This window comes from Artemia franciscana, chromosome 2 (assembly GCF_032884065.1).
Source record: "Artemia franciscana chromosome 2, ASM3288406v1, whole genome shotgun sequence".
Lineage (NCBI taxonomy): Eukaryota > Metazoa > Arthropoda > Branchiopoda > Anostraca > Artemiidae > Artemia > Artemia franciscana.
In genome coordinates this window covers 12,811,915-12,836,676 of record NC_088864.1, presented here as the reverse complement: position 1 = coordinate 12,836,676, position 24,762 = coordinate 12,811,915, and the positions used below count along the sequence as shown (strand labels likewise).

Sequence of the window (24,762 nt, the reverse complement as noted above, 5' to 3'; positions counted from 1 at the left end):
TCCCCTGGGAGGGGCTGCAAGTTACAAACTTTGATCATTTTTACATATAGCAATGGATGCTGGGAAGTGTACAGACGTTTTCAGGGGGATTTTTTTTTCGTTTGGAGAGAGAGAGTTGAGACGGGGGGGGGTATGTGGGGGGATCTTTCCACGGAGGAACTTCTCACGGGGGAAGAGACTTTCAATGGAGGGGGCGCAGGATTTTCTAGTATTATTCAAAAAACAATGAAAAATAAATACGAAAAGCATTTTCTACTGAAAGTGAGAAGCAGCATTAAAACTTAAAACGAACAGAAATTATTACGCATATGAGGGATTTACCTCCTCGCTATGCCTTGCTCTTTAGGCTGGATATTTTTAGTAATATCAACTATTTATTCTATGGCCTTTGTGATTCAGGGGTCATCCTTAAGGAATCAGCACAGAATTTAAACTTTAATGTAAAAAGCGAGCATCGACGAGGGTTGAGCCCCCTCATATACGCAATAAAAATCTACGAATATAAAAGTTCGCTACGTAATTTAATTCGCAAGTTAGGTAAAGTTTTTACTTATGAAAATGTTCGAAAAAATTATAAGTTATAGTTGCCTTTTTAAGTAATCAAAAACTTGGAGGGCAATTAGGCCTCGACTCTCGCTCCTTTTTTCTCAAAATCTTCGTATTAAAACTATGAAAAAGCCATTTAGCTAAAAAAATAATATGCAAATTTCGTTTTAATTATTATATGCGGAGAGCCAAGATCAAAACATGCATTAATTCAAAAAAGTCTAGAAATAAAGCAAAAAAAACAAGTTTTTTTTTAAATGAAAGTAAGGAGCGACATTAAAACTTAAAACGAACAGAAATTACTCTGTCAAACAGTTCGTGGTAACGAACTGTAGTAAGGAGCGACCCGGCTCAATAGTAACCAAAACTCTAAAAAATGGAATTTTGATACCAATAGCTATATCAAAAGAATCGCATTTTAATGCTGGTTTTAAATATATAAGTTTCATCAAGTTTAGTCTTACCCATCAAAAGTTACGAGCCTGAGAAAATTTGCGTTATTTTAGAAAATAGGGGGAAACACCCCCTAAAAGTCATAGAATCTTAACGAAAATCACACCATCAGATTCAGCGTATCAGAGAACCCTATTATAGAAGTTTCGAGCTCCTATCTACAAAAATGTGGAATTTTGCATTTTTTGCCAGAAGGCAGATCACGGATGCGTGTTTATTTGTTTTTTTGTTTTTTTGTTTTTTTGTTTTTTTTTTTTCCCAGGGGTGATCGTATCGAACCAGTTGTCCTAGAATGTTGCAAGAGGGCTCATTCTAACGGAAATGAAAAGTTCTAGTGCCCTTTTTAAGTGACCAAAAAAATTGGAGGGCACCTAGGCCCCCTCCCACGCTAATTATTTTCCCAAAGTCAACGGATCAAAATTCTGAGATAGCCATTTTATTCAGCGTAGTCGAAAAACCTTATAACTATGTCTTTGGGGACGACTTACTCCCCCACAGTCCCCGTGGGAGGGGCAACAAGTTACAAACTTTGACCTGTGCTTACATATAGTAATGGTTATTGGGAAGTATACAGGCGTTTTCAGGAGGATTTTTTTGGTTGGGGGGAGGGGTCGAGAAGAGGGGGATATGCTGGGGGAACTTTCCATCGAGAATTTGTCATGGGAGAAGAAAACTTCCATGAAGGGAGAGCAGGATTTACTAGCATTATTTAAAAAAAAAATTAAAAAATAAATGTGAAAAAGCTTTTTCAGCTGGAAGTAAGGAACAGCAATAAAACTTAAAACAAACAGAAATTATTACCCATATAAGGGGCTCACCTCCTTATGATACCTAGCTCTTTACGCTAAAGTATTTTTAGTAATTTCAACTATTTATTCTACGGCTTTTGTGATTCAGGGGTCATTCTTAATGAATTGGGATAAAATTTAAGCTTTAGTGTAAAGAGCGAGGTACTGACGATGGGGCGAATCCCCTCATATATGTAATAAAAACATGAGAATACAGAAGTTCTTTACGTAAGCTAATTTATAAGTTACGTAAATCTTTTACCAATAAAAAGATTCGTAAAAAATTAAAAGTTCTAGTTTCCTTTTTAATTAACCAAAAAATCGGAGGGCAGCTAGGCTTCGCCCCCGCTCTTTTTTCTCAAAATCATTCGATCAAAATTATGAGAAAGCCATTTAGCCCCCCCCCCAAAAAAAAATATGCAAATTTCGTTTTGATTATTCCTCTGCGGAGAGCCAAAATCAAAACATGCATTGATTCAAAAACGTTCAGAAATTAAATAAAAAAAACGAGTTTTTTTAACTGAAAGTAAGGAGCGACATTAAAACTTAAAACGCACAGAAATTACTTCGTATATGAAAGAGGCTGCTTCCTCATCAACGCCCCGCTCTTTACGCTAAAGTTTTTACTGTTTTAAAAAGAATAATTGAGAGAAAGAGTCAAACTTTAGCGTAAAGAGCGGGGCGTTGATGAGGAAGCAGCCTCTTTCATATACGAAGTAATTTCTGTGCGTTTTAAGTTTTAATGTCGCTCCTTACTTTCAGTTAAAAAAACTCGTTTTTTTTATTTAATATATGAAAGGGACTTTTCCTCCTCAACGCCCCGCTCTTTACGCTAAAGTTTTTACTGTTTTAAGAGGTAGAGTTAAGAGAAAGAGTCAAACTTTACCGTAAAGAGCAGGGAGTTGAAGAGGGAAAACCCCTTTCATATACGGAGTAATTTCTGTTTGTTTTAACTTTTGATGTCATTCCTTATTTTCATTTTACAAAACTTGTTTTTTTTTGCTTAATTTTTCTGATTTTAGTCTTTCACTTAACGTAGATAAATGTGATTTACTCTGCTATAATTGTGCCGCTGTTGCACCCCGTCATTTTAAAAATTTTACTATCATTTAATTATAAATTATTAAATTATAATTTAATATATATATATATATATATATATATATATATATATATATATATATATATATATATATATATATAATAAATATAATAATATAATATATATATATATATATATATATATATATATATAAATATATATATATATATATATATATATATATATATATATATATATATATATATATATATATATATTATATATAATAAATTATATAAATTATAAATTATTATAAATAATGTAATTATAAATTTTACATAGATTGTATCTGAATATAGGTAAGGGCATTAACTTGAAAGTTTCAGGGCCCGTACTACTGTTACTACTGCGGCTACAAATGTGACTCGCTACACCTGCAACAATGACGGCATCCAATTGCGGCAATTTGTGACTGTGGTTGCTACTGTTTACAACTTTTACTATATTTACTTTTGATCAAACAGTTAGTGGTAACAAACTGTAGTAAGGAGCGACCCGGCCCAATAGTAACTATAACTCTAAAAAATTACATTTTGATATCAATAGCTACATCAAAAGAATCGTATTTTAATGCTGATTTTAAATATATAAGTTTCATCAAGTTTAGGCTTACCCATCAAAAGTTAAGAGCCTGAGAAAATTTGCGTTATTTTGGAAAATAGGGGGAAACACCCCCTAAAAGTAGTAGGATCTTAACGAAAACGGCACCATCGCATTCAGCGTATCAGAGACCCCTGTTGTAGAAGTTTTAAGCTCCTATCTACAAAAATGTGGAATTTTGTATTTTTTGCCAGATGACAAATCACGGGTGCGTGTTTATTTGTTTGTTTTTGTTTTTTTTTTCCCAGGAGTCATCGTATCGACCAAGTGGTCCTAGAATGTCGCAAGAGAGCTCATTCTGAAGGAAATGAAAAGTTCTAGTGCCCTTATTAAGTGACCAAAAAAATTGGAGGCAATCTAGGCCCCCTCCCATGCTCATTTTTCCCAAAGTCAACGGATCAAAATTTTGAGATAGCCATTTTGTTCAGCATAGTCGAAAACCATAATAAATATGTCTTTGGGGATGACTTACTCCCCCACAATCCCTGGGGGAAGGGCTTCAAGTTACAAACTTTGACCAGTGTTTACATATAGTTCTGGTTATTGGGAAGTGTACAGACGTTTTCAGGGGGATTTTATTTTGTTTGGGGGTGGTGCTGAGGAGACAGGGCTATGTTTGAGGATCTTTCTTTGGAGGAATCTGTCATGGGGGAAGAAAAATTCAATGAAAAGGGGGCAGGATTCTCTAGTATTACTATAAAAAACAATGAAAAATGCACATGAAAACATTTTTTCAGATGAAAGGAAGAAGTAGAATTGAAACTCAAAACGAACAGATATTATTACACATATTAGGGGTTCCAAAAATACTTTAGAATAAAGAGGGAGGTATTTAGGAGGAGATGAATACCTTGTTCTTCATGCTAAAGTATTTTTAGTAATTTCAACTATTTATTCTACGGCCTTTCTTATTCAGGGGTCATTCTTAAAGAATTGGGACAAAACTTACGATTTAGTGTAAAGAGCGAGGTATTAACGAGGGTACAAAGCCCCTCGTATACATAATAAAAATATAAGGTTATGAAAGTTTGTTACGTAAGTTAATTCTTAAGTTACGTATATTTTTTACTAATAAAAACGTTCGTTAAAAATTAAAAGTTCTAGTTGCCTTTTTAAGTAATCGAAAAATTGTAGGGCAACTAGGCCTCCTTCTACACCCCTTATTTCTCAAAATTGTCTGATCAAAACTAAGAGAAAGCCATTTAGCCCAAAAAAGAAAATATAGAAATTTCATTTTAATAATTTATGTGCGGAGAGCCAAAACCAAACATGCATTTATTCAAAAATGTTCAGAAATTAAATAAAAAAAATTAATTTTTTTAGCTAAAAGTAAGGAGCGACATTAAAACTTAAAACGACAGAAATTACTCCGTATATGAAATGGATTGTCCTCTCCGCAATCCCTCGCTCTTTACGCTAAGGTTTGACTCTTAGCCACAATCCTACTTTTTAAAACAATTAAAAGCTTTAGCGTAAAGAGCGAGGGATTGCGGAGGGGACAACCCATTTCATATACGGAGTAATTTCTCTTCGTTTTAAGTTTTAATGCCACTCCAGCTAAAAAAATTAGTTTTTTTTTATCTAATCAAACAGTTCGTGGTAACGAACTGTAGTAAGGAGCAACTCGGCTCAATAGTAACCAAAAGTCCAAAAAATGGAATTTTGGTACCAATAGCTACATCAAACGAATCGCATTTTCATCAAGTTTAATCGTACCCATCAAAAGTTACAAGCCTGGGAAAATTTGCATTATTTTAGAAAATAGGGAGAAACGCCCCCCAAAAGTAATAGAATCTTAACGAAAATCACACCATCAGATTCAGCGTATCAGAGAACCCTACTGTAGAAGTTTCAAGCTCCTATCTACAAAAATGTGGAATTTTATATTTTTTGCCAGAAGGCAGATCACGGATGCGTGTTTATTTGTTTGTTTGTTTTTTTCTCCCCAGGGGTGATCGTATCGACCCAGTTTTCCTAGAATTTTGGAAGAGGGCTCATTCTAACGGAAATAAAAAGTTCTAGTGCCCTTTTTGAGTGACCAAAAAATGGGAGGGCACCTAGGCCCCCTCCCACGCTAATTATTTTCCCAAAGTCAACGAATCAAGATTCTGAGACAGCTATTTTATTTATTGTAGTGGAAAAACCTCATAACTATGTCTTTGGGGACGACTTACTCCCCCACAGTCCCCGTGGGAGGGTTTAAAAGTTCAAAACTTCGACCAGTGCTTACATATAGTAATGGTTATTGGGAAGTTTACAGGTGTTTTCAGGAGGATTTTTTTGTTGGAGGCAGGGGTTGAGAAGAGGGGGATATACTGGGGGTTGGGGGAACTTTTCATTGAGGAATTTGTCATGAGGGAAGAAATTTTCTATAAAGGGAGCACACGATTTACAAGCATTACTTAAAAAAAAACAATGAAAATTTTTTTTACCTGGAAGTCAGCAGCAGCATTAAAACTTAAAACAAACAGAAATCATTACCCATATGAGGGGCTCACCTCCTCCTAATAACTCGTTCTTTGCGCTAAAGTATTTTTAGTAATTTCAACTATCTATTCTGCGGCTTTTGTGATTCAGGGGTCATTCTTAATGAATTGGGACAAAATTTAAGCTTTTATGTAAAGAGCAAGGTACTGACGAGGGGGCGAAACCCCTCAAATATGTAATAAAAACATAAGAATACAAAAGTTCTTTACGTAAGCTAATTTATAAGTTACGTATATCTTTTACTTATTAAAAGATTCGTAAAAAAATAAAAGTTCTTGTTGCCTTTTTAATTAACCGAAAATTGGAGCGCAACTGTGCTTCCTCGCCCACTCTTTTTTTCTCAAAATCATTCGATCAAAATTATGAGAAAGCCATTTAGCCAAAAAAAATAAATATACAAATTTCGTTTTAATTATTCCTGTGCGGAGAGCCAAAATCAAAACATGCATTGATTCAAAAACGTTCAGAAATTAAATAAAAAAACAAGCTTTTTAAATGAAAGTAAGGAGTGACATTAAAACTTCAAACGAACAGAAATTACTCCGTATATGAAAGGGGCTTTTCCTTCTCAACGCCCTACTCTTTACGCTAAAGTTTTTTTTACTGTTTTAAAATGTAGAGTTAAGAGAAAGAGTCAAACTTTAGCGGAAAGAGCGGGGCGTTGAGAAGGAAAAGCCCCTTTCATATACGGAGTAATTTCTGTTCGTTTTAAGTTTTAATGTCGCTCCTTACTTTCATTTAAAAAACTTGTTTTTTTTATTTAATTTCTTTCAAAGAATGTTAGGGGAAGTTGAGCGGATCAAAACAAATTATTGCAATAATGATTGTCGAAAGGGGGCATCCGCAATATCCCAAGTACAGCTGAGGGCATTAAGTATAAACTTTCAGGGTGTGTTGGACAACACTTGAACCTTCAGGAAATACTTAAAAAGGTTTTAAACTAAACGAAAGGACACTATGTGCATTCATTTTATCAGCATCATTTTATTATTTTATCATTTTGGAAATATCCAATATCCTAGGAGTGGTTAAGGGTCAGAATATTCATTCAAAAAATATTATGTACATCTAGGTTGTCAGAAAAGGCGCATTTGAAATTTTCCAGGAAGAGCTAATCAAATTTAGTTGAAAACTTCCTAGAAATGTTTAGGAGGTAGTGAAATAGATCAAACTACCCTAGTTAAAACTATTTAATCATAATTAGATATATTAATTTTTACGCTAAAGACATGAAAAACTGGAGAAATGTTCATTATATTAACCAAAACCAAAACTGTGGCAACTAAAAGGGAGATGAATTAATAAAAATAAATTATCAAAACAGAAGTTTTTTCAAAGAAAAATAAAAACAAAATTCCAGAGGTCCTTCTCTGAAAATGTAACAAATCATGCAAATCTCTACCCCTTAAAATATAGGCTATATATAACCAAATACCGGGAAATAAATTAAGGAAATTTGCCCCCAAAAACAGTTTTTCGAAGAAAAGTAAAGGCCATCATAAATTAATTCCTGTAATAATTCAAGCTCAAAACGACGAAAATGAATATTGAAAATAAATAGACACAAAAAGAAATTAAATAAACAATCACAGCAAACAAATAAACAACAGGTACTGACATAAATGAATAAATAAATCTTAATACATGTAAAACTTAAATTGAATATAAAAATCAAACTTCAAAGAGAACAAAAACTAGATCTACGTTGCATGGGCAACAGGAGGTGTTGCAGCGACCTTTGTTCGGCTTGGCCGATTAAATCGTTGCGAGAGCAACACTTCGGTTTTGTTTCATCAGTTCGATTAAGTGCTGAAGTTGTTAATATCTAAGGATCTTAAAATAAATACTGGGCAGATTAACTCGCAATAGTTGCAAAGCCCTCCTTGTAACTAACAAAAGTTATGAGCCCCTAATCGCTGAATATGATTGTAGCCTAACAGCCAAGTACCCTATATGTATTAACACAGGAAAAAATTGGTCTTGATGATCAAATACACCGGAAACAAATAATAGGTACACCAACTAGCAAAATGTGCGAACCCCTCATTGCCGAAAATGATTATGAGCTAACAACCTAATATTGCTTAAAACTCCCCAATATGTCTCACAATTGGTATCGGCCTATTTCTGGTTTAAGTGCGTACCTTACTACTGAAGTTGTCAATCCCTTTAAACTTTCAGTCATAAACATATACTTTGATTAGATTATCAAGAGCTATCCACTGCCGTCAAAAAAAAAAAATATACATCTTCCTTAGTACAAAAGTTGACTTTTTTGCCGTAGGCCAAGTTTCTAACGTCATCACTTGGAAAGCAGCAAAGGATAAACTCCTAATTTCTTTAGCAATGAAAGAACTTTTAAAGTTTAAGAGGCACATCTGATACCATTTCTGTATCTGCTTATTTTTGGTTTCAGTGTGTCCTTTACTACTGAAGTTGTCAACCCCTTTAAACTTTCAAATTGATATATCTCACAAGAAATTTTTCTACCAAAAAATGGATGATGTATACTTTGATCAGTTCATCAAGAGCTATGGTCTGCCGTCAAAGAAAAAAATCTGTCTGTCTTAGTCCAAAAGTTGACTTTTTGCCGTAGGCCAAGTTTCTAACGTTATATCTTAGAAAGGAGTAAAGGATAAACTCTAATTTCTCTAGCAATGAGAGAACTTTGAAAGTTTAAGAGGCACATATGATACCATTTCTCTAACGCAATCCCGAGTGTGAATAACCGAATTAAACTCAGCTGAAATCACGAACAGAAATGCGTAGAAACAATAGATTTTCGGCTCCAGGCAAGAATTCTACGAAGTTTTCCAAAATGCAAAGTCTTACTCATCAATTCGGCCAAAGGTTTACACTTTCCGTAAAAACCACAGATGTTAAACCTTTACCATTTTCTTGGAATAAGCTGAAATCAGGATGCTAGGGAAAAAACACGACAAAACCAAAGTGTTGCTCTCGCAACACAATTCATACAAACAAGAGTATGGCTACTGTCTCCTTCCCCAACTGTAAAATTCTAGTGTATACTGCGTCATTGGCGCTTTAATGAAAACTAAATGTCTTAAACAAAAATAGAATAGAGAAATGAAATTAAACTGAATATTTGATATATGATAATAGTAATTGATGAAAGCTCATGAGTTAAGCATTTTGTTCCACTGTATTTTTTGTTTTTTCGTCGAATAAGTAAACAACAAAATATTTGCAATATAATTTGTTTGAAAACTGTGTATTTCTTGAACATTACTTAGGAAGAACAAATAAAATGCATTCGATATAACCTGAACTTAATTCCTAAAAGCTCAGCAGTTTAAGATTTATTTTCACTGTATTTTTAATTTGGTTTTCAATGCTTTAAGAACAAAAGAAAATATCTATAATGCAAATCGTTTTCAGTAAAGCGTAAGTTACGCACTAGGCTTTAAATTTTTAATGTTAGGGAAGGGGGCAGTAGCCAAACCCCCTTTTTGTAGCAATTTCTGGCGGTTTTAAGCTTGATTTGCATATTCAATGTAATGTTTACTCATTTTAATATTTATATTGTCCATTTATATTAGTACCTGATGAATATTGGTTCGTTGTTATCGTTTATTTATTTTCTGTTCTTTTTTGGTTTTGTTCATTCTTTAATAGTAATTTCTGCTTGTTTTGAGTTTGAATTACTACATGAATTTATTTCTGCTGATCTGTAGTTTAATATGGTTTTTGTTTTTCCTTGAAACCCTTCTTTTATGGAAAGTTAAGTTAGTGCTAATTTAAACGCAAGTGACCCAACAGGCTTTGGAACTTTCATGGTTTGAAAAAAGAAATTGAAAGAAAAAGTGACAAGCCATTTTTAAAAAAAAATGGAGAATGGCGAGATATCAGCCATACTTTTGGAAATTTTTCTTCAGTGTTTCAAGTGCTAAAGTTGAACTTAGTCTCAGAGTTGTAACATCGTTTTAACCTTATATCAAATAATTGATCTCTATTATTAGTTCCGGTCTATTTTTCAAGTGGCTGGCAATAAGTATTAGCACAATTCTCGGCTTAAGAATATGATTTCATTTAATTATTTTTTTGTTACGTTGAAGAAACGCACAAAAAAATCTGATGCTAAGAATACGACCTAACACAACATCGTTATTTGTTTACATATCATTTCAATTATGAATAGTTAAACTTAGCTTGACCTATTAAAAAAAAAAATTGCAGCTGCACTCTAAATAGAAAATTACCTTCCAAGTAAATTTTACCACTTCCACTCATCATTGTCTCAACAGTCTCACGGAAGGCATCTTCTGAAAACGTCGTTAATTCATTGTTGTCTAGTCGAAGTTCTGTGCTGTCAAGTAGACCTAAAAAGATTAAAATTACAGCGATTTTTCAGATTCACCTTATCTTTTACACAAACAGACACACATGTGTGTGTGTGTGTGTGTGTGTGTGTGTGTGTGTGTGTGTGTGTATATGTGTGTGTGTTTTTTTTGTGTGTGTGTGTGTGTGTGTGTGTGTGTGTGTGTGTGTGTGTGTGTGTGTGTGTGTGTGTGTGTGTGTGTGTGTGTGTGTGTGTGTGTGTGTGTGTGTGTGTGTGTGTGTGTGTGTGTGTGTGTGTGTGTGTGTGTGTGTGTGTGTGTGTGTGTGTGTGTGTGTGTGTGTTCTCTTGGGTAGAATTTCCTGGGAAAATATTCCACAATTTCCAGGGGTTCCAACAAAATTCCTAAATAAATTATTTTTATTTGTCTTACATTTCTTTGCCAGCTCAATTTTGCATGTGGAGATGTTCCTTAGGAATTACCTGGAGACTTTTTTCAGCGATCTTTTATAACAGCAGTAAAATAACCATTAAAAAGGGGATTTCTGGTATGATCGGGAAAACGATTTGAAATTAAAATCCTTTTCAAGTTAAAGTATGCTAAAAAGTTAATCTACCACAAGAAATTTTATGGTTGGAGGGGGGGATTTTTAGCGAGGATATTATTGTCCGGAGGAAATTTTATAGGGAATTGCTTTTCCATTAGAGGTAAGCCAGATTTAATGGCATTATTTAAAAGGCGATCATAAATTAAATGAAAAAACAAGTTTTTTCAACTGAAATTAAGGAGCAAAATTAAAACTAAAAACGAACGGAAAATCTGTATATGAAAGGGATTGGCCCCTCTTCAGTATCTCAATCTCTACGCTAAAGTTTGACTTTCATTTCCAATCTTCAAGAACGACTACTGAATTGCAAGGGCTGTTGGATTAAAATAACTATCTTTTTTAAAAGTTCTATGAAAGGAGCGACCCAACCGAAAATCTAAAGGAAACCGGAATTTTGATATCAATATTTACATCAGAAGAGAAGGATTTTAATGTTGATTTTAAATATATAAATTTCATCAAGATCTGTTATACCCATCAAAAACTACGAGCCTGAGAAACTTTTCCTCGTTTCAGAAAATAGGGGAAACACCCCCTAAAAGTTATACTATCTTAACGAAAATCAAACCATCAGTTGCAGCGTATCAGAGAACCTTATAGTAGAAGTTTCAAGCTCCTATCTACAAAAATGTGGAATTTCACATTTTTTGCCAGAAGACAGATCACGGATGCGTTTTTTTTTATTGTTTTTTCTCCCAGGGGTGATCGTATCGACTGAGTGGTCCTACAACTTTGCGAGAAGGCTCATTTTAACGGAAATTAAAAGATCTAGTACCCTTTTTAAGTGACAAAAAAATTAGAGGGCACCTAGGCCCCCTCCTACGCTCATTTTTTCCAAAAGTCACCGGATCAAAATTCTGAAATAGCCATTTTATTCACCATAGTCGAAAAACCTAATAACTATGTATTTAGGGACGACTTACTCACTTACTTACTGTACAGACGTTTTCAGTTTTTTTTTCTTTAGGGGAAAGATTTGAGAGGGGGCTACGTGGGAGGATATTTACATGGAGAAACTTGTCATGGGGGAAAAGAATTTCAGTGAAGGTATGCAGGGTTTTCTTGCATAATTTGAGGAAAAAAATAATGAAAAATAAATATGAAAGTTTTTGAGCAGCATTAAAACTTGAAACGAACAAAAACCATTACACATATGAGGGGTTTTTTCCCTCGTTATACCTCACTCTTTGCGCTAAAGTATTTTTATTGATTTCAACTATTTATTCTACAACTTTTGTGATTCAGAGGTCATTCTTAAGGAATTTGGACAAAATTTAAGCTTCAGGGTAAAGAGCGGGGTATCGACGAAGGTTGAACCGCTTCATGCACCCAATAAAAACATACGAATATAAAAGTTCGCTGCGTGAATTTATTCGTGAATTACGTATATTTTTTACCAATGAAAACGTTTGTAAAAAATTAAGAGTCCTAGTTGTTTTTCTAAGTAATCAAAAATTGGAGGGCAACTAGCCCTCCTTCCTTGCTCCTTTTTCTGAAAATCTTCCGATTAATTGCAAATAATTAATATGTAACTTTCTTTTAAATTATTTATGTGAGGAGAGCCAAGATCAAAACATGCATTAATCCAAAAACGTCCAGAAATTAAATAAAAAAAAACAAGTTTTCTTAAATGAATGTAAGGAGAGCAGCATTGAAATTTAAAACGAACAGAAATTACTCCGTATATGAAAGGGGCTTTTCCTCCTCAAAGGCCCACTCTTTACGCTAAAGTTTCTTACTGTTTTAAAATAGAGCTAAGAGAAAGAGTCAAAGTTTAGCGTAAAGAGACTTACAGAAATTGTGCTGTACGTGAGTGGAGTTACCCCATCATTGGCTGTTGATTTTGAATGAGTATTGCTTAAGAGCCTTAAGACTTTAGCGGAAATAGTGAGCGTTGAGAAAGGGCTACATCCCTCATATGCAGAATGATTTCTGTTCGCTTTATGTTTTCATGTTGTTCATACCTTTCAGTTGAAAAAATCCATTATATTTAATGTATATAAGATTCAACTGTCTAATGTTGTCTGGGTAATAAGCCATATGCCTCCCATCCTATGCATAATTTTTTTGTTTCCCAGAAACTTCAAATCGAGGAGATGGTCGTACAAATTTAATAGGCAGATTATACGAAAAAAGCAGAAATTTTCTGTGCCCTGTTCCTGGTAGAAAGTGATTAGAATGCAATCAGTCAGCCTTCCGTGTGTGTATTTCTGCTGGACCCTGTAATCTGTCATTATGTAAGAAAAAAAAACTAAGATAGCAATATTGTTCAAGCTGTAAAAATGTCCAGTAACAATTTTATTTTGGAAGTAAGAGGTACCAGGAAATGGCAATTGGCCAGAACTTTTTTCCTGTTGTTCAGTCTTAAACTTATAGACATAAGTCTTCAGGAGTAAAAATAAATATTATACCAATAAAATTATTTAGAGAACGGGCCTCCCCAAAAAGGGGTTGGGAAAAGAGTCGAATCTTTTTTGTTGTACTATTGGCTCCAAGCTTTGATCCTTAAGTTCTTGGTCTAAAGAGAACCAAATGGAGAGAGAAAACGATAAAAATTATTTTTCCCGAGAACCGGGCCTAAAAAAAGGAACATTTTTCCCCCGACTGAATCGAGATCCTTATATCCTAGGGTTAGAGGGGCCGAATGTAGAAGAAAAATTTAGATAAATGTTATTATTTATGCGACCATCCCTTCTGCATGAATTGTACTGGGGAAACAGATAATAATCCATTGAAACCATATGCACTTTTTTTAAAGAGTAACTTCATATCATAAAGTTGATGGTATAAACTTTATAGAGGGCTCATTGAATCGAAAATCAAAAGTTCTAGTGGCTTTGCTAACAGTTAGAAGTGATCGGACGGTAACCAGCCCACTACAACGCTATTATTTTATTCGTTTTGTTTTTTTCTCAGATGCCCTTTATTTGGAAGGAGTGTTCGTATAAACTTCGGAAAGGGCTCATTCGATTAAAAATCAGAAGTTCTCATCCCCTTTTTAAGAATAAAAAGTAATCAAAGTGTAACTAGCCCCTTCCCATGCTTTTTTTCTCTATACGCCTCCGATCAAAATTAAAAAAAAAAATCCTGTTCACAATAGACAAAACAATAAATAAAGATGCCGCGAGGGTTGAGTATATCCCCCACGTCCCCGAGGCCAAGGGCTGCAAGCTATTCAACTTGCCCATTGCTAAGAAAAGAAAAAAAAATATTAAGAAAATAGGGTCTTTTCAATTCTAGGTTTCCAAAAAAATGTGGGGTATTATGGTGAAACTTCAAAGAAATGTTGATAGAGATGCCGGCATAATAAAGAACACATTATATGCTTGCGGTTTGTCAAAACAGAATATATGCAATTTCTAAAGAACCACTAAGGGTATTAAGATGAAACTTTTTAGGTATGTTAAAGGGATATTGAAGAGGCATTGAAGGGCAAACAGCCCCCGTCCGTCCTTACCCTTTTTAGGTTCCCTCTTCCGCTTACCATTGATCTCAAACTTCCAAATATCACTCTATTCGAAATAATCAAAAGGTATAAATACCTTGAGGGGCATGTTAAACTAAATCAAAAGCCATTATGTATATCTAGTTTATCAAAAAGAAGGATCTCAAGAACATGTGATGCCATTACAATTGCCCTCCAGTTACTTATGACTCTTAAAAATGCAACTGGTACTTTCGATTTCAAATCAATTGAGCCTCCTACAAAGTTTATGCGGCCACTCCTTCCATAAGAGCCCAATATGGCAACGACGTAAGACCTACAATCCTTGTCTCCTTGCTCTGGGGGTTTGTGTCAACTCTGGAGGCATTATTTTATGATTTGGACTATACCAAGAAAATATATGTCTTAAAATTTTGATCAGATGCATTTGGAAAAATGAGATCAGGGATGGCTAGTTACTCTCTAATCGCTTTTATTTAAAAAAGAAGAACTTTAACTTTTCAATCAAATGAACCTCCTCCAAAGCAGTGTTGGGAAATATATAAGTAAAAGTACTTAAGTAATTACTTAAGTAAAAGTACTTAAGTAATTACTTAAGTAAAAATTCTGAGTACTTGTACTCTACTTTAGTAAAAAATTTCTAAAGTACTTAATATTTATGCTTAAGTAAAAAACTGAAGTACTTAAGGGTACTTAAGTACTCAAGAATTTTCTTATTGGCACAGAAAAATTATATCAGCATAATGCAGGGCTGGTGCAGTGGATTGAACTGCCTATATGTTGGTGGATGAATGGATTTTAGTCCTTGAGATCAGCGGCTCCCAGCCTGGTGGAAAATTTCAAAAAAGGATGCTATCATAGTGGAACTACCATATATATTGAACAAAAAATTTTTTGTGATAAATGGAAAATTCAGAAGGATGGTGCAGTATCTTTAGTGACTCCCTCATATAAGGTCTCTTGCTTATAGGCAGGGGTTCTGGTTAAAAAAAATTATTTTAACAAATGAAAAGTTTGCTTTTTTTCTTTCCTTGGCTGCCTAGTCTAGGTCATACCATTTTACTGACTATCTGGGCTTTTTTATTGGTAAAACTACCTGAGCTTGTGAAAAAGAAAGTCAAAACCAAAACACAAGCACAGATAGATCAGTTTTTGTTAGCCCAACTGTCTTAGCCTATAATTGGGTTCACTTTTATAACATTCGAGCCAGATAGGAGGCCCTTACAAGCATTGGACACTTATTCCCCTTGCAATTTCAGTCAATTTATGTTCAACTAACATTAAATTAACTTTTTTATTAGTCTAGCAATCTCTAAGTTTATAAATTGAATAAATTGCCTTGCCAGACACTCATTGCAGAATGGCCCCATTTTCACTTTAGATGCTTCTTTGCCTCTCATTCTTCTCATTGTTGTTTATTTTTTAATTAAAATAGAATAGTTGTGGCAAACAAACCTGGCATTAATCCCCTCTCCCTCTCATTTAGATTGTATAAAAACGTTGTTAATTTATTTGTTAATAGATGTGTCTATCTATTTTCCATCCATACGTCATTGCTTGGGCAGTAGAGCCAGGGTAGATACACAAAAAGCTGAGATAGTGATAGAACCTATAGTTTTCCGATCGTTTGGTTAACCAAGCAGTCGGAAAACTTAGTGTCTGGAAATGAATACTTTGATCTTAGTGATAAAAAAAATAACTCATGATAATTCTGACAACCGCGGCCATAAAACAATTCTGTGAAGGTGGATGTTTCATTATATCAAACAATTCGTGGTAACGAACTGTAGTAAGGAGCGACCCGGCTCAATAGTAACCAAAACTCAAAAGATGGAATTTTCATACCAATAGCTACATCATAAGAATTGTATTTTAATGCTGGTTTTAAATATATAAGTTTCATCAAGTTTAGTCTTACCCATCAAAAGTTACGAGCCTGAGAAAATTTGCGTTATTTTGGAAAATAGAGGGAAACACCCCCTAAAAGTCATAGAATCTTAACGAAAATGACACCATCAGATTCAGCGTTTCAGAGAACCCTACTGTAGAAGTTTCGAGCTCCTATCTATAAAAATGTGGAAATTTGCATTTTTTGCCAGAAGGCAGATCACGGATGCGTGTTTCTTTGTTTTTTTTTTCTCAGGGGTGATTATATCGATCCAGTTATCCTAGAATGTTGCAAGAGGGCTCATTCTAACGAAAATGAAAAGTTCTAGTGCCCTTTTTAAGTGGCCAAAAAATTGGAGGGCACCTAGGCCCCCTCCCACGCAAATTATTTTCCCAAGGTCAACGGATCAAAATTCTGAGATAGCCATTTTATTCAACGTAGTCGAAAAATCTTATAACTATGTCTTTGGGAATGACTTACTCCCCCACAGTCCCCGTGGGAGGGACAACAAGTTACAAACATTGACCTGTGCTTACATATAGTAATGGTTATTGGAAAGTATACAGGCGTTTTCAGGAGGATTTTTTAGGCTGGGGGGAGGGGTTGAGAAGAGGGGGATATGCTGGGGGAACTTTCCATCGAGAATTTTTCATGGGAGAAGAAAATTTCTATGAAGGGAGATCAGGATTTACTAGTATCATTTAAAAAAAAAACAATTAAAAAATAATTGTGAAAAAGCTTTTTAAGCTGGAAGTAAGGAACAGCAATAAAACTTAAAACAAACAGAAATTATTACCCATATGAGGGGCTCATCTCCTTCTAATATCTCGCTCTTTACGCAAAAGTATTTTTAGTAATTTAAACTAATTATTCTACGGCTTTTGTGATTCAGGGGTCATTCTGAATAAATTGGGATAAAATTTAAGCTTTAGTGCAAAGAGCGAGGTGCTGACGAAGGGGTGAATCCCCTCATATATGTAATAAAAACATGAGAATACAAAATTTCTTTACGTAAGCTAATTTAAAAGTTACGTAAATCTTTTACCAATAAAAAGATTCGTAAAAAATTAATAGTTCTAGTTGCCTTTTTAATTAACCAAAAAATCGGAGGGTATCTAGGCTTCGTCCCCCGCTCTTTTTTTCTCAAAATCATTCGATCAAAATTATGAGAAAGCCATTTAGCCAAAAAAAAAAAAAATATGCAAATTTCGTTTTGATTATTCCTCTGCGGAGAGCCAAAATCAAAACATGCATTGATTCAAAAACGTTCAGAAAGTAAATAAAAAAAACAAGTTTTTTTAACTGAAAGTACGGAGCGACATGAAGTTTGACTCTTTCTCTCAATTCTTCTTTTTAAAACAGTAAAAAACTTTAGCGTAAAGAGCGGGGCGTTGATGAGGAAGCAGCTTCTTTCATATACGAAGTAATTTCTGTGCGTTTTAAGTTTTAATGTCGCTCTTTACTTTCAGTTAAAAAAACTTGTTTTCTTTATTTAATTTGAATGAGAGGCGAATGGAACTATATGTGCTCAAAGTGTACCCAAGGATAATGAAAGGTTTCCTTTGTTTGCATCTGCAGAACGACTTTTTTTGGTAAGCGGTGGAATTTTTACTCCGGGGGTTGTGGTAGCCCCAGTGTTTTGTTATTCGATCTTTGGACTATTTAAAAAAAAATAACAATCTCGAAAATTTTAATAGGATGAGTTTAGAAGAGGGCATGGGGAAAGTAGTTTACCTCCTAACACTTTTAAATCTTAAAAAAAAGGCACAAGAAATCCCGATTTCCACCAGAATGAGCCCCCTTCCAAGTCTCTTCTGATGTCCTTGTTTGTTTTGCTGATGATAGTACACTTGGCACTTCAGGAAACTGTGAATCCAAGCTTCGATTAGATTTGAAATACTTGTTTGAGAGAATAATTTTATGGCTTGATGCTAACTATCTTATCCTAAATTATCCAAGTCCAGTTTTTTATATTTTCGAATGTTTCTCAGATTTATCCCAAGTTATCAGAGATTCATCAACCAAACGGGATAATTCATAAATCTAATGATCGATATGATCATTTTTGGGGCATTCTTGTTGATGAAAACTCGTCTTTTAAGCGTCACATTGATTTAATTAAAATGAACATATGTAGGAGTTTCGGTATTTCAAGAAAACTTGAGCCTATTTTCCCTGGATCAATTTTGGAAATCCTTTTTCATTCCTTGATCTGATCTTACGTTTCCTACCTTCCAATAGTGTGGATGTCAACCTTTTCTTCACTGTTAAAACCACTTTCTAGGGTTTATAATAAAGCTAAAAACCTCATTAAGAAAATTAGGAGTTATCCCATTACTTGATCTCGAGTGACTGTATACTCTTTCGTGTGCATTTTTTTCTTTTTCCCCTTCATGGTGACCTCGCCCATCCCCTAAGGGCTCTGACATCTTTCATCTCTTTCGCCTCTTTACCTCTTTGATGGCAGAAAGATGGCAGAAAGAGGACTAATTACCCAGACAACATTAGACAGTTGAATCTGATATATATTAAATATAATGGATTTTTTCAACTGAAAGGTATGAACAACATTGAACCATAAAGCGAACAGAAATCAGTCTGTATATGAGGGATGTAACCCTTTCTCAACGCTCACTATTTCCGCTAAAATAGATGGCACAAGAAGATGGAATGGAAATGCAACTTTATTAAGTCAGTTTTTGGCACAGCGATGGCTTCAACAGGAGTGATTCTGATACTCAAAAATAGAGTGAAAAAAACTGGATACGTCACTATCATTTTCACCATGAAGAACCAGCTTCCGCGCACAAATATAAAACTAAACTATGGTAAGATGTTTCGCTAGCCGGACGGCGCAAGCAACATCTAATAAACCATCTAATGCATGAAATAAATACGGACAAACAGTTGTTGCAAAATCGAAATCATATTTCCGAAATCTGCTGAGGAAGTTCGTCCTGGTCCACCCTTGACAGATATCGGATTCTCAATTGAAGAGGATTAGGGTGAAAAAAAAAAATCAAAGTTACCTATAATCTCAAGTCCAATACCGTGGAATCTTGCGAAATAAAAATTAACATTGGATGAAGCTCACTGTCCAGAAATTGATCACGAAAAAACAGTAGGAGTCAGTAATATCTTCACTTTTCTTTCTTGCATTATTGACAGTAGCCTGGTTCAAATTTCTTTTTGATTTCTGATCGTTTTGAGTCTCATTTGATTGTTTATTTTGATTCCTATTTATTTCATTTCTTATATATTCTTTCCTAGTAATTTTGGTCAGTTTGGTTTGAACTATTATGCGAGCGTATCTACTTTTAGGTTTTATTTTGGATACTTGCTTTCTCTCAAAACTTCCGTTTATTATTATTTTTTTAATTAATAGATAACGATATGGACTAGCTAAAAAATCGGTTGGCTTCTGTGGCTGTTGCCGTTGAAATAGCTACCTCCCATTCTCGTTTCTGCAGATCTCACAGGTAATATCTGCTCAAAAATTATGTCTTAAGCTGTTTCTCCAATTCCATTTTTAAACATGAAAATGTGCAGAACTTTCAAATTTAAAGATAATGGAACATGAAAAGGGGCAGCATTTCTAAGAGAACTTTTTTTCAAGTCAGGGGGATCAAGACAGGCTACAAATAGAAAATGGAGAGTACTTAGGAAGGAGACAAAATCTAAACGAGGGTATAAATTTAAAAGATAGTAAATGATGGAAAGTGGTGAAAGATTAATATTGAAAAAAATAGAAAAGAAGGGTATTTTTTGAGCAATGACAATAAATGTGGAGCATAAGGGCTTGAATTATGTCAGCGTTTTTACGTCAACTGAAAAACGTCAAGACTGATTGAATCTTTTCTTAAGTAGTTAAATGAAATATTGTTTTTTCTAAAATGATTCTGATTAAGAAGCAAAACTCTGACAAATTTCATCAAATTACTGAGTATAAACAGTTTTTAATAAGAAAAACTGACAACTTTCAAATTTGTGTAAAGCTATTCTTAAAACCCATCAAGTTAATTTCTTTTGACATTCAGTTAGTCATATGAGTTTTTTCTTACCTCGGTGAATTTTAGTAGAATATTTTCTATCTCCATCTATGTAATTTGCAATACTAATCATTATATTCGTGACTTGATGAATCAGAAGAAACAATGAAAAGAAACAAAGTCAATATTACCTCTGTAGCCTAGCATCACTTAGCTTTACTATATGAAAACCAATTTCTTACCAACAAATGCCCCTTCTTCCACTGAGTTTATATTGCAGTTGCCAAGATCGATCGTTCTGATTTCGGTTTGCTGGTCAAAAACAAATGATCCAGCATAAATGCTTTCAATGTTGTTTCCGTTGAAGTTGATTACTTCTAGTCTTTGAAGCTCTTCAAAAGGTAATTCGGTGCTAATGGACGAGAGTAAAGAATTTCGAGCTGATACAACTCTCAATTCAGGAAGGTATCGTAACTTAGGAAATTCAGTCTCTATTTTATTATTGTCTAAATTAAGTATTTGCAACCTCGAAAGTCTTGTATCGGCTAGTTCTGTTATATTCCTAAGTTCATTATTGTTAAGGCGGAGCTCTATTAATTCCGGGAATTCATTTAAACTAGTAAAAGGAAAGTACTCGAGCTCTGGTTCATAGTCTATTTCTAAGACTTGTAGAGTAGGTCTCGTGTATCTGAATGCTTCTGGGTGAATTTCATCTAAGATGTTGTTATACATTGTTATTACTTTTGGCTCTTTATCTGAAAATACATCAGCTGGAATTCGAAATAAATTTGAACTTGATACTGATATTCTAGAAGCCAAGTATGTTGGAAATAATCGTTTGAAGTATGCTTCAAGATAAGTAATGTTAGGTAAGCCAACGCAGACAAAGGATGGCAAAAAGTCATCGTCAGGATGTGAGCAAGTACAATTTATACGAACTTCGGTTAAACTATTTCCAGGTTCTAGTTCAATAAAATCATCTCTTGGACAGTAAGGATAATTTTCATCCCTCGGTGCATCCTTATTGTAGGGCACTCCATTGACAATCTCATACTTGGAATCAAGTAGATCTGCAGAACATACTGATAAAATAAGCAACAGAATGGAAACCCTTCGTATTAACTAAAAAAAAAGAAAAGATGTCACTTTAAATGAATGTTATAGAGATACTTCAATGCCTAGTATTAATTTTTTAAAATATTTTCCCCAAAACATGTCTTTGAAAGAAATAAGAAATGACTGAACAAAGATAAGCAGAAATAAAGCCAAATATTTTCAAGCATAAAATTACCACGAAACACCATTAAGAAATAAATGAAACAAAAAACAAACAGAAACTACAATAAATAACCGAACCAAACTAAAAACGAACAGAAACTAAGAAGATTCGGGCTGAAAGCCCCATATCTCCTGAAGACCCACCTGTATATTTTGAAAACATTGATGCAACTAATCCATCTTAAGTTGGTTCAGTTTTAGCTCAGTTTAGCTCAGTTTTAGCTCAGTTTTTGGCTCAGTTTAGCAGTAGCAGAAACAAAATTGGTATTAATATTGGTAGCCCTACGATTTTCAGCTTAATATCCTAAGCTGTTGCATGGATACTGCTAATCCACTCTTTTAACGACAAAAATGCTTACAGTGTGCTTATAGTATATCAATTCAACACCGCCAACACCGTCTCTGAAGTTCTAATGAATACGGTTAGGTTTAGCAATAGCTGTAGGCATAGTAATAGAAGTAATTGTAAGAGCAATAGAAGTAGGTTAAATGCAGCAAAACAGCCTGTCTTCATACCTTGATAGTTTCAACATAATAATTGTGGCTGTTACTGAGACATTGCTGATACATGTTTTTGATGACATGGATACATATATTGTGTTTTGACTTAATCCAGCATCCCACTCAACAGCACCAGAAAGTTTCACATTAATACGATTAGCCTCACTCATTTTGGCACTAAAAGCAACAGTAGCAAAAATACTACTTGAAATAACAGTATTTAAATAGTGCATTTTTATTAGTTGTAGATGTGCCTCAATATGCACTGAAAGTTATGACTAATTTATTAATTTATTTATTATCTAGACGCTATTGATATGCTGCTGTTACGGCATTTTGACAATCTGCATACCCTGGATGTATTCCAGTTTAATTTAATATACCAATTAAAATATTGGTGAAAAATATTCATCAATTTTTTAGGTGACTAAAAAATTGGAGGGCAACCAGGCCCCCTTCTACGCTTATTTTTTCCCAAAGTCACCGCATTAAAATTTTTAGATAGTTATTTTATTCAACAGGTCCAAAAATCTAATAACTATATCTTTGAGAACGACTTAATCACCCACAGTACCTGCAAAAAGGGCTGCAAGTTAAGAGATTTGCCCATTGTTTACATATAGCAATGGTTACTGGGAAGTATACAGACATTTTCAAGGGGGATTTCTTCTGGTGGAGGGAGGGGAGAGTTACGTGGGAGTATCTCTCCATAGAGGGACTTATCATGGAGGAAGAAAATTTCCGTGAAGGGTGTGCAGGATTTTTCAATATTATTTGGAAAAACATTGAGAAAATAAATAAGAAAACGAGTTTTTTCAACCAAACGTAAGGAGCAATAAAGTTGAAGTTCTACTGGAGTTTTTTAATAACAAAAAATTCGAGGGAAACTAGGCCCCCTCCTTTCCCCCGTTTTCTCTTTATTGTCCGATCAAGACTTTGAGAAAGCCATTTAGCCAAAAAAAATATGTGTAAATTTCATTTTATCTATTCATGTACTGCAACATTAATTCAAAAACGTTCAAAAATTAAATTAAAAATAAGTTTTTTAACTGAAAGTAAGGAGCGAAATTCAAACTTAAAACGAACAAAAACTAGACCTACGTTGCCTGAGCAACGTCAAGTGTTGCTGCAACCTTTGTCCGGCTTTGCCGGATAAAGTGTTGTGAGACTTCGGTTTTTTTTTTTGCTATCGGTTAAACGCTGAAGTTGTCTGCCTATCAAGGCTTTTAAAATGTTATGTTGAAAGAAGAATGTGATCAGTAATCACATGATCCAAGGCTATTCCTCAGCGTTCAATAGCATCGATAACAAAAGAATATTAAAAGAAGGGACTAAATTGACTTTCCAGCCAGTTGAACTTTATCCTTTTCAATCGTAGACATCGTGACAGATCAAGACCTGGAACAATTTCTCATATAATCTAGTTGGTATTACATAAAAAAAAACTAGTTTTTTTTAACTGAAAGTAAGGAGCGACATTAAAACTTAAAACGAACAGAAATTACTCCGTATATGAAATGGGTTGTCCCCTCCGCAATCCCTCGCTCTTTAAGCTAAAGCTTTTAATTGTATTAAAAAGCAGAATTGTGGCAAAGAGTCAAACTTTAGCGTAAAGAGCGAGGGATTGCGGAGGGGACAACCCATTTCATATACGGAGTAATTTCTGTTCGTTTTAAGTTTTAATGTCGCTCCTTACTTTCAGTTAAAAAAAACTAGTTTTTTTTTATGTAATTTCTGAACGTTTTTGAATTAATGAACGTTTGATTTTGGCTCTCCACACATAAATTATTAAAATGAAATTTGCATATTAATTCCTTTTTTGGCTAAATGGCTTTCTCTTAGTTTTGATCAGACGATTTTGAGAAATAAGGGATGGGAAAGGAGGCCTAGTTGCCATGCAATTTTTCGGTTACATAAAAAGGCAACTATAAATTTTTATTTTTAACGAATTTTTCTATTAGTAAAAAATATACGTAACTTAAGAATTATCTTACGTAACAAACTTTTATATTCTTTAATTTTTATTATGTATATGAGAGGGTTTGTACCCTCGTTAATACCTCGTTCTTTACACTATATCGCAAGTTTTGTCCCAATTCTTTAAGAATGACCCCTGAATCAGAAAGGCCGTAGAATGAATAGTTGAAATTACTAAAAATACTATAGCATAAAGAGCGAGGTATTTATCTCCTCCTAAATGCCTCGCTATTTATGCTAAAGTATTTTTAGAACCCCACACATGCGTAATAATCTCTGTTCGTTTTAAGTTTCAATGCTACTCTTTACTTTCAAATGAAAAAACATTTTCCATGTTTACTTTTTCATTGTTTTTTTATAGTAATTTTAGAAAATCCTTCGCCCTTTTCATTGAATTTCTGTTCCCCCATGACACATTTCTCCATGGAAATATCCTCCCACATAGCCCCCTCCCCTCAACCCCACTCCCAAAACCAAAAAAAAATCCCCTGAAACCGACTGTACACTTCCCAATAACCATTATTATATGTAAACACTGGTCGAAGTTTGTAAGTTGCAGCCCCCCCCCAGGGACTTTTGGGGAGTAAGTCATTCCCAAAGACATAGTTATTATGGTTTTTGACTATGCGGAACAAAATGGCTATCTCAAAATTTTGATCTGTTGACTTTGAAGAAAAAATGAGCGTGGGAGGGGGCCTAGGTGCCCTCCAATTTTTTTGGTCACTTAAAAAGGGCACTAGAACTTTTCATTTCCGTTAGAATGAGCCCTCTTGCGACATTCTAGGACCACTTGGTCGATACGA

At 34.3% G+C, this 24,762-nt stretch overlaps 1 protein-coding gene across 1 annotated transcript in view; it reads right to left on the bottom strand.

The window, feature by feature from the left end:
- Positions 1-24,762, bottom strand: part of LOC136037479 (leucine-rich repeat-containing protein egg-6-like) — a 48,150-nt gene that overhangs the window by 10,322 nt on the left and 13,066 nt on the right. The window contains exons 2-3 of the mRNA XM_065720204.1: positions 20,446-21,325; positions 10,197-10,316 (exon numbers count right to left, since the gene is read on the bottom strand). Of these exons, the coding sequence (XP_065576276.1) occupies positions 10,197-10,316; positions 20,446-21,325 (1,000 nt within the window). The remainder of the gene's footprint in view (positions 1-10,196; positions 10,317-20,445; positions 21,326-24,762) is intronic.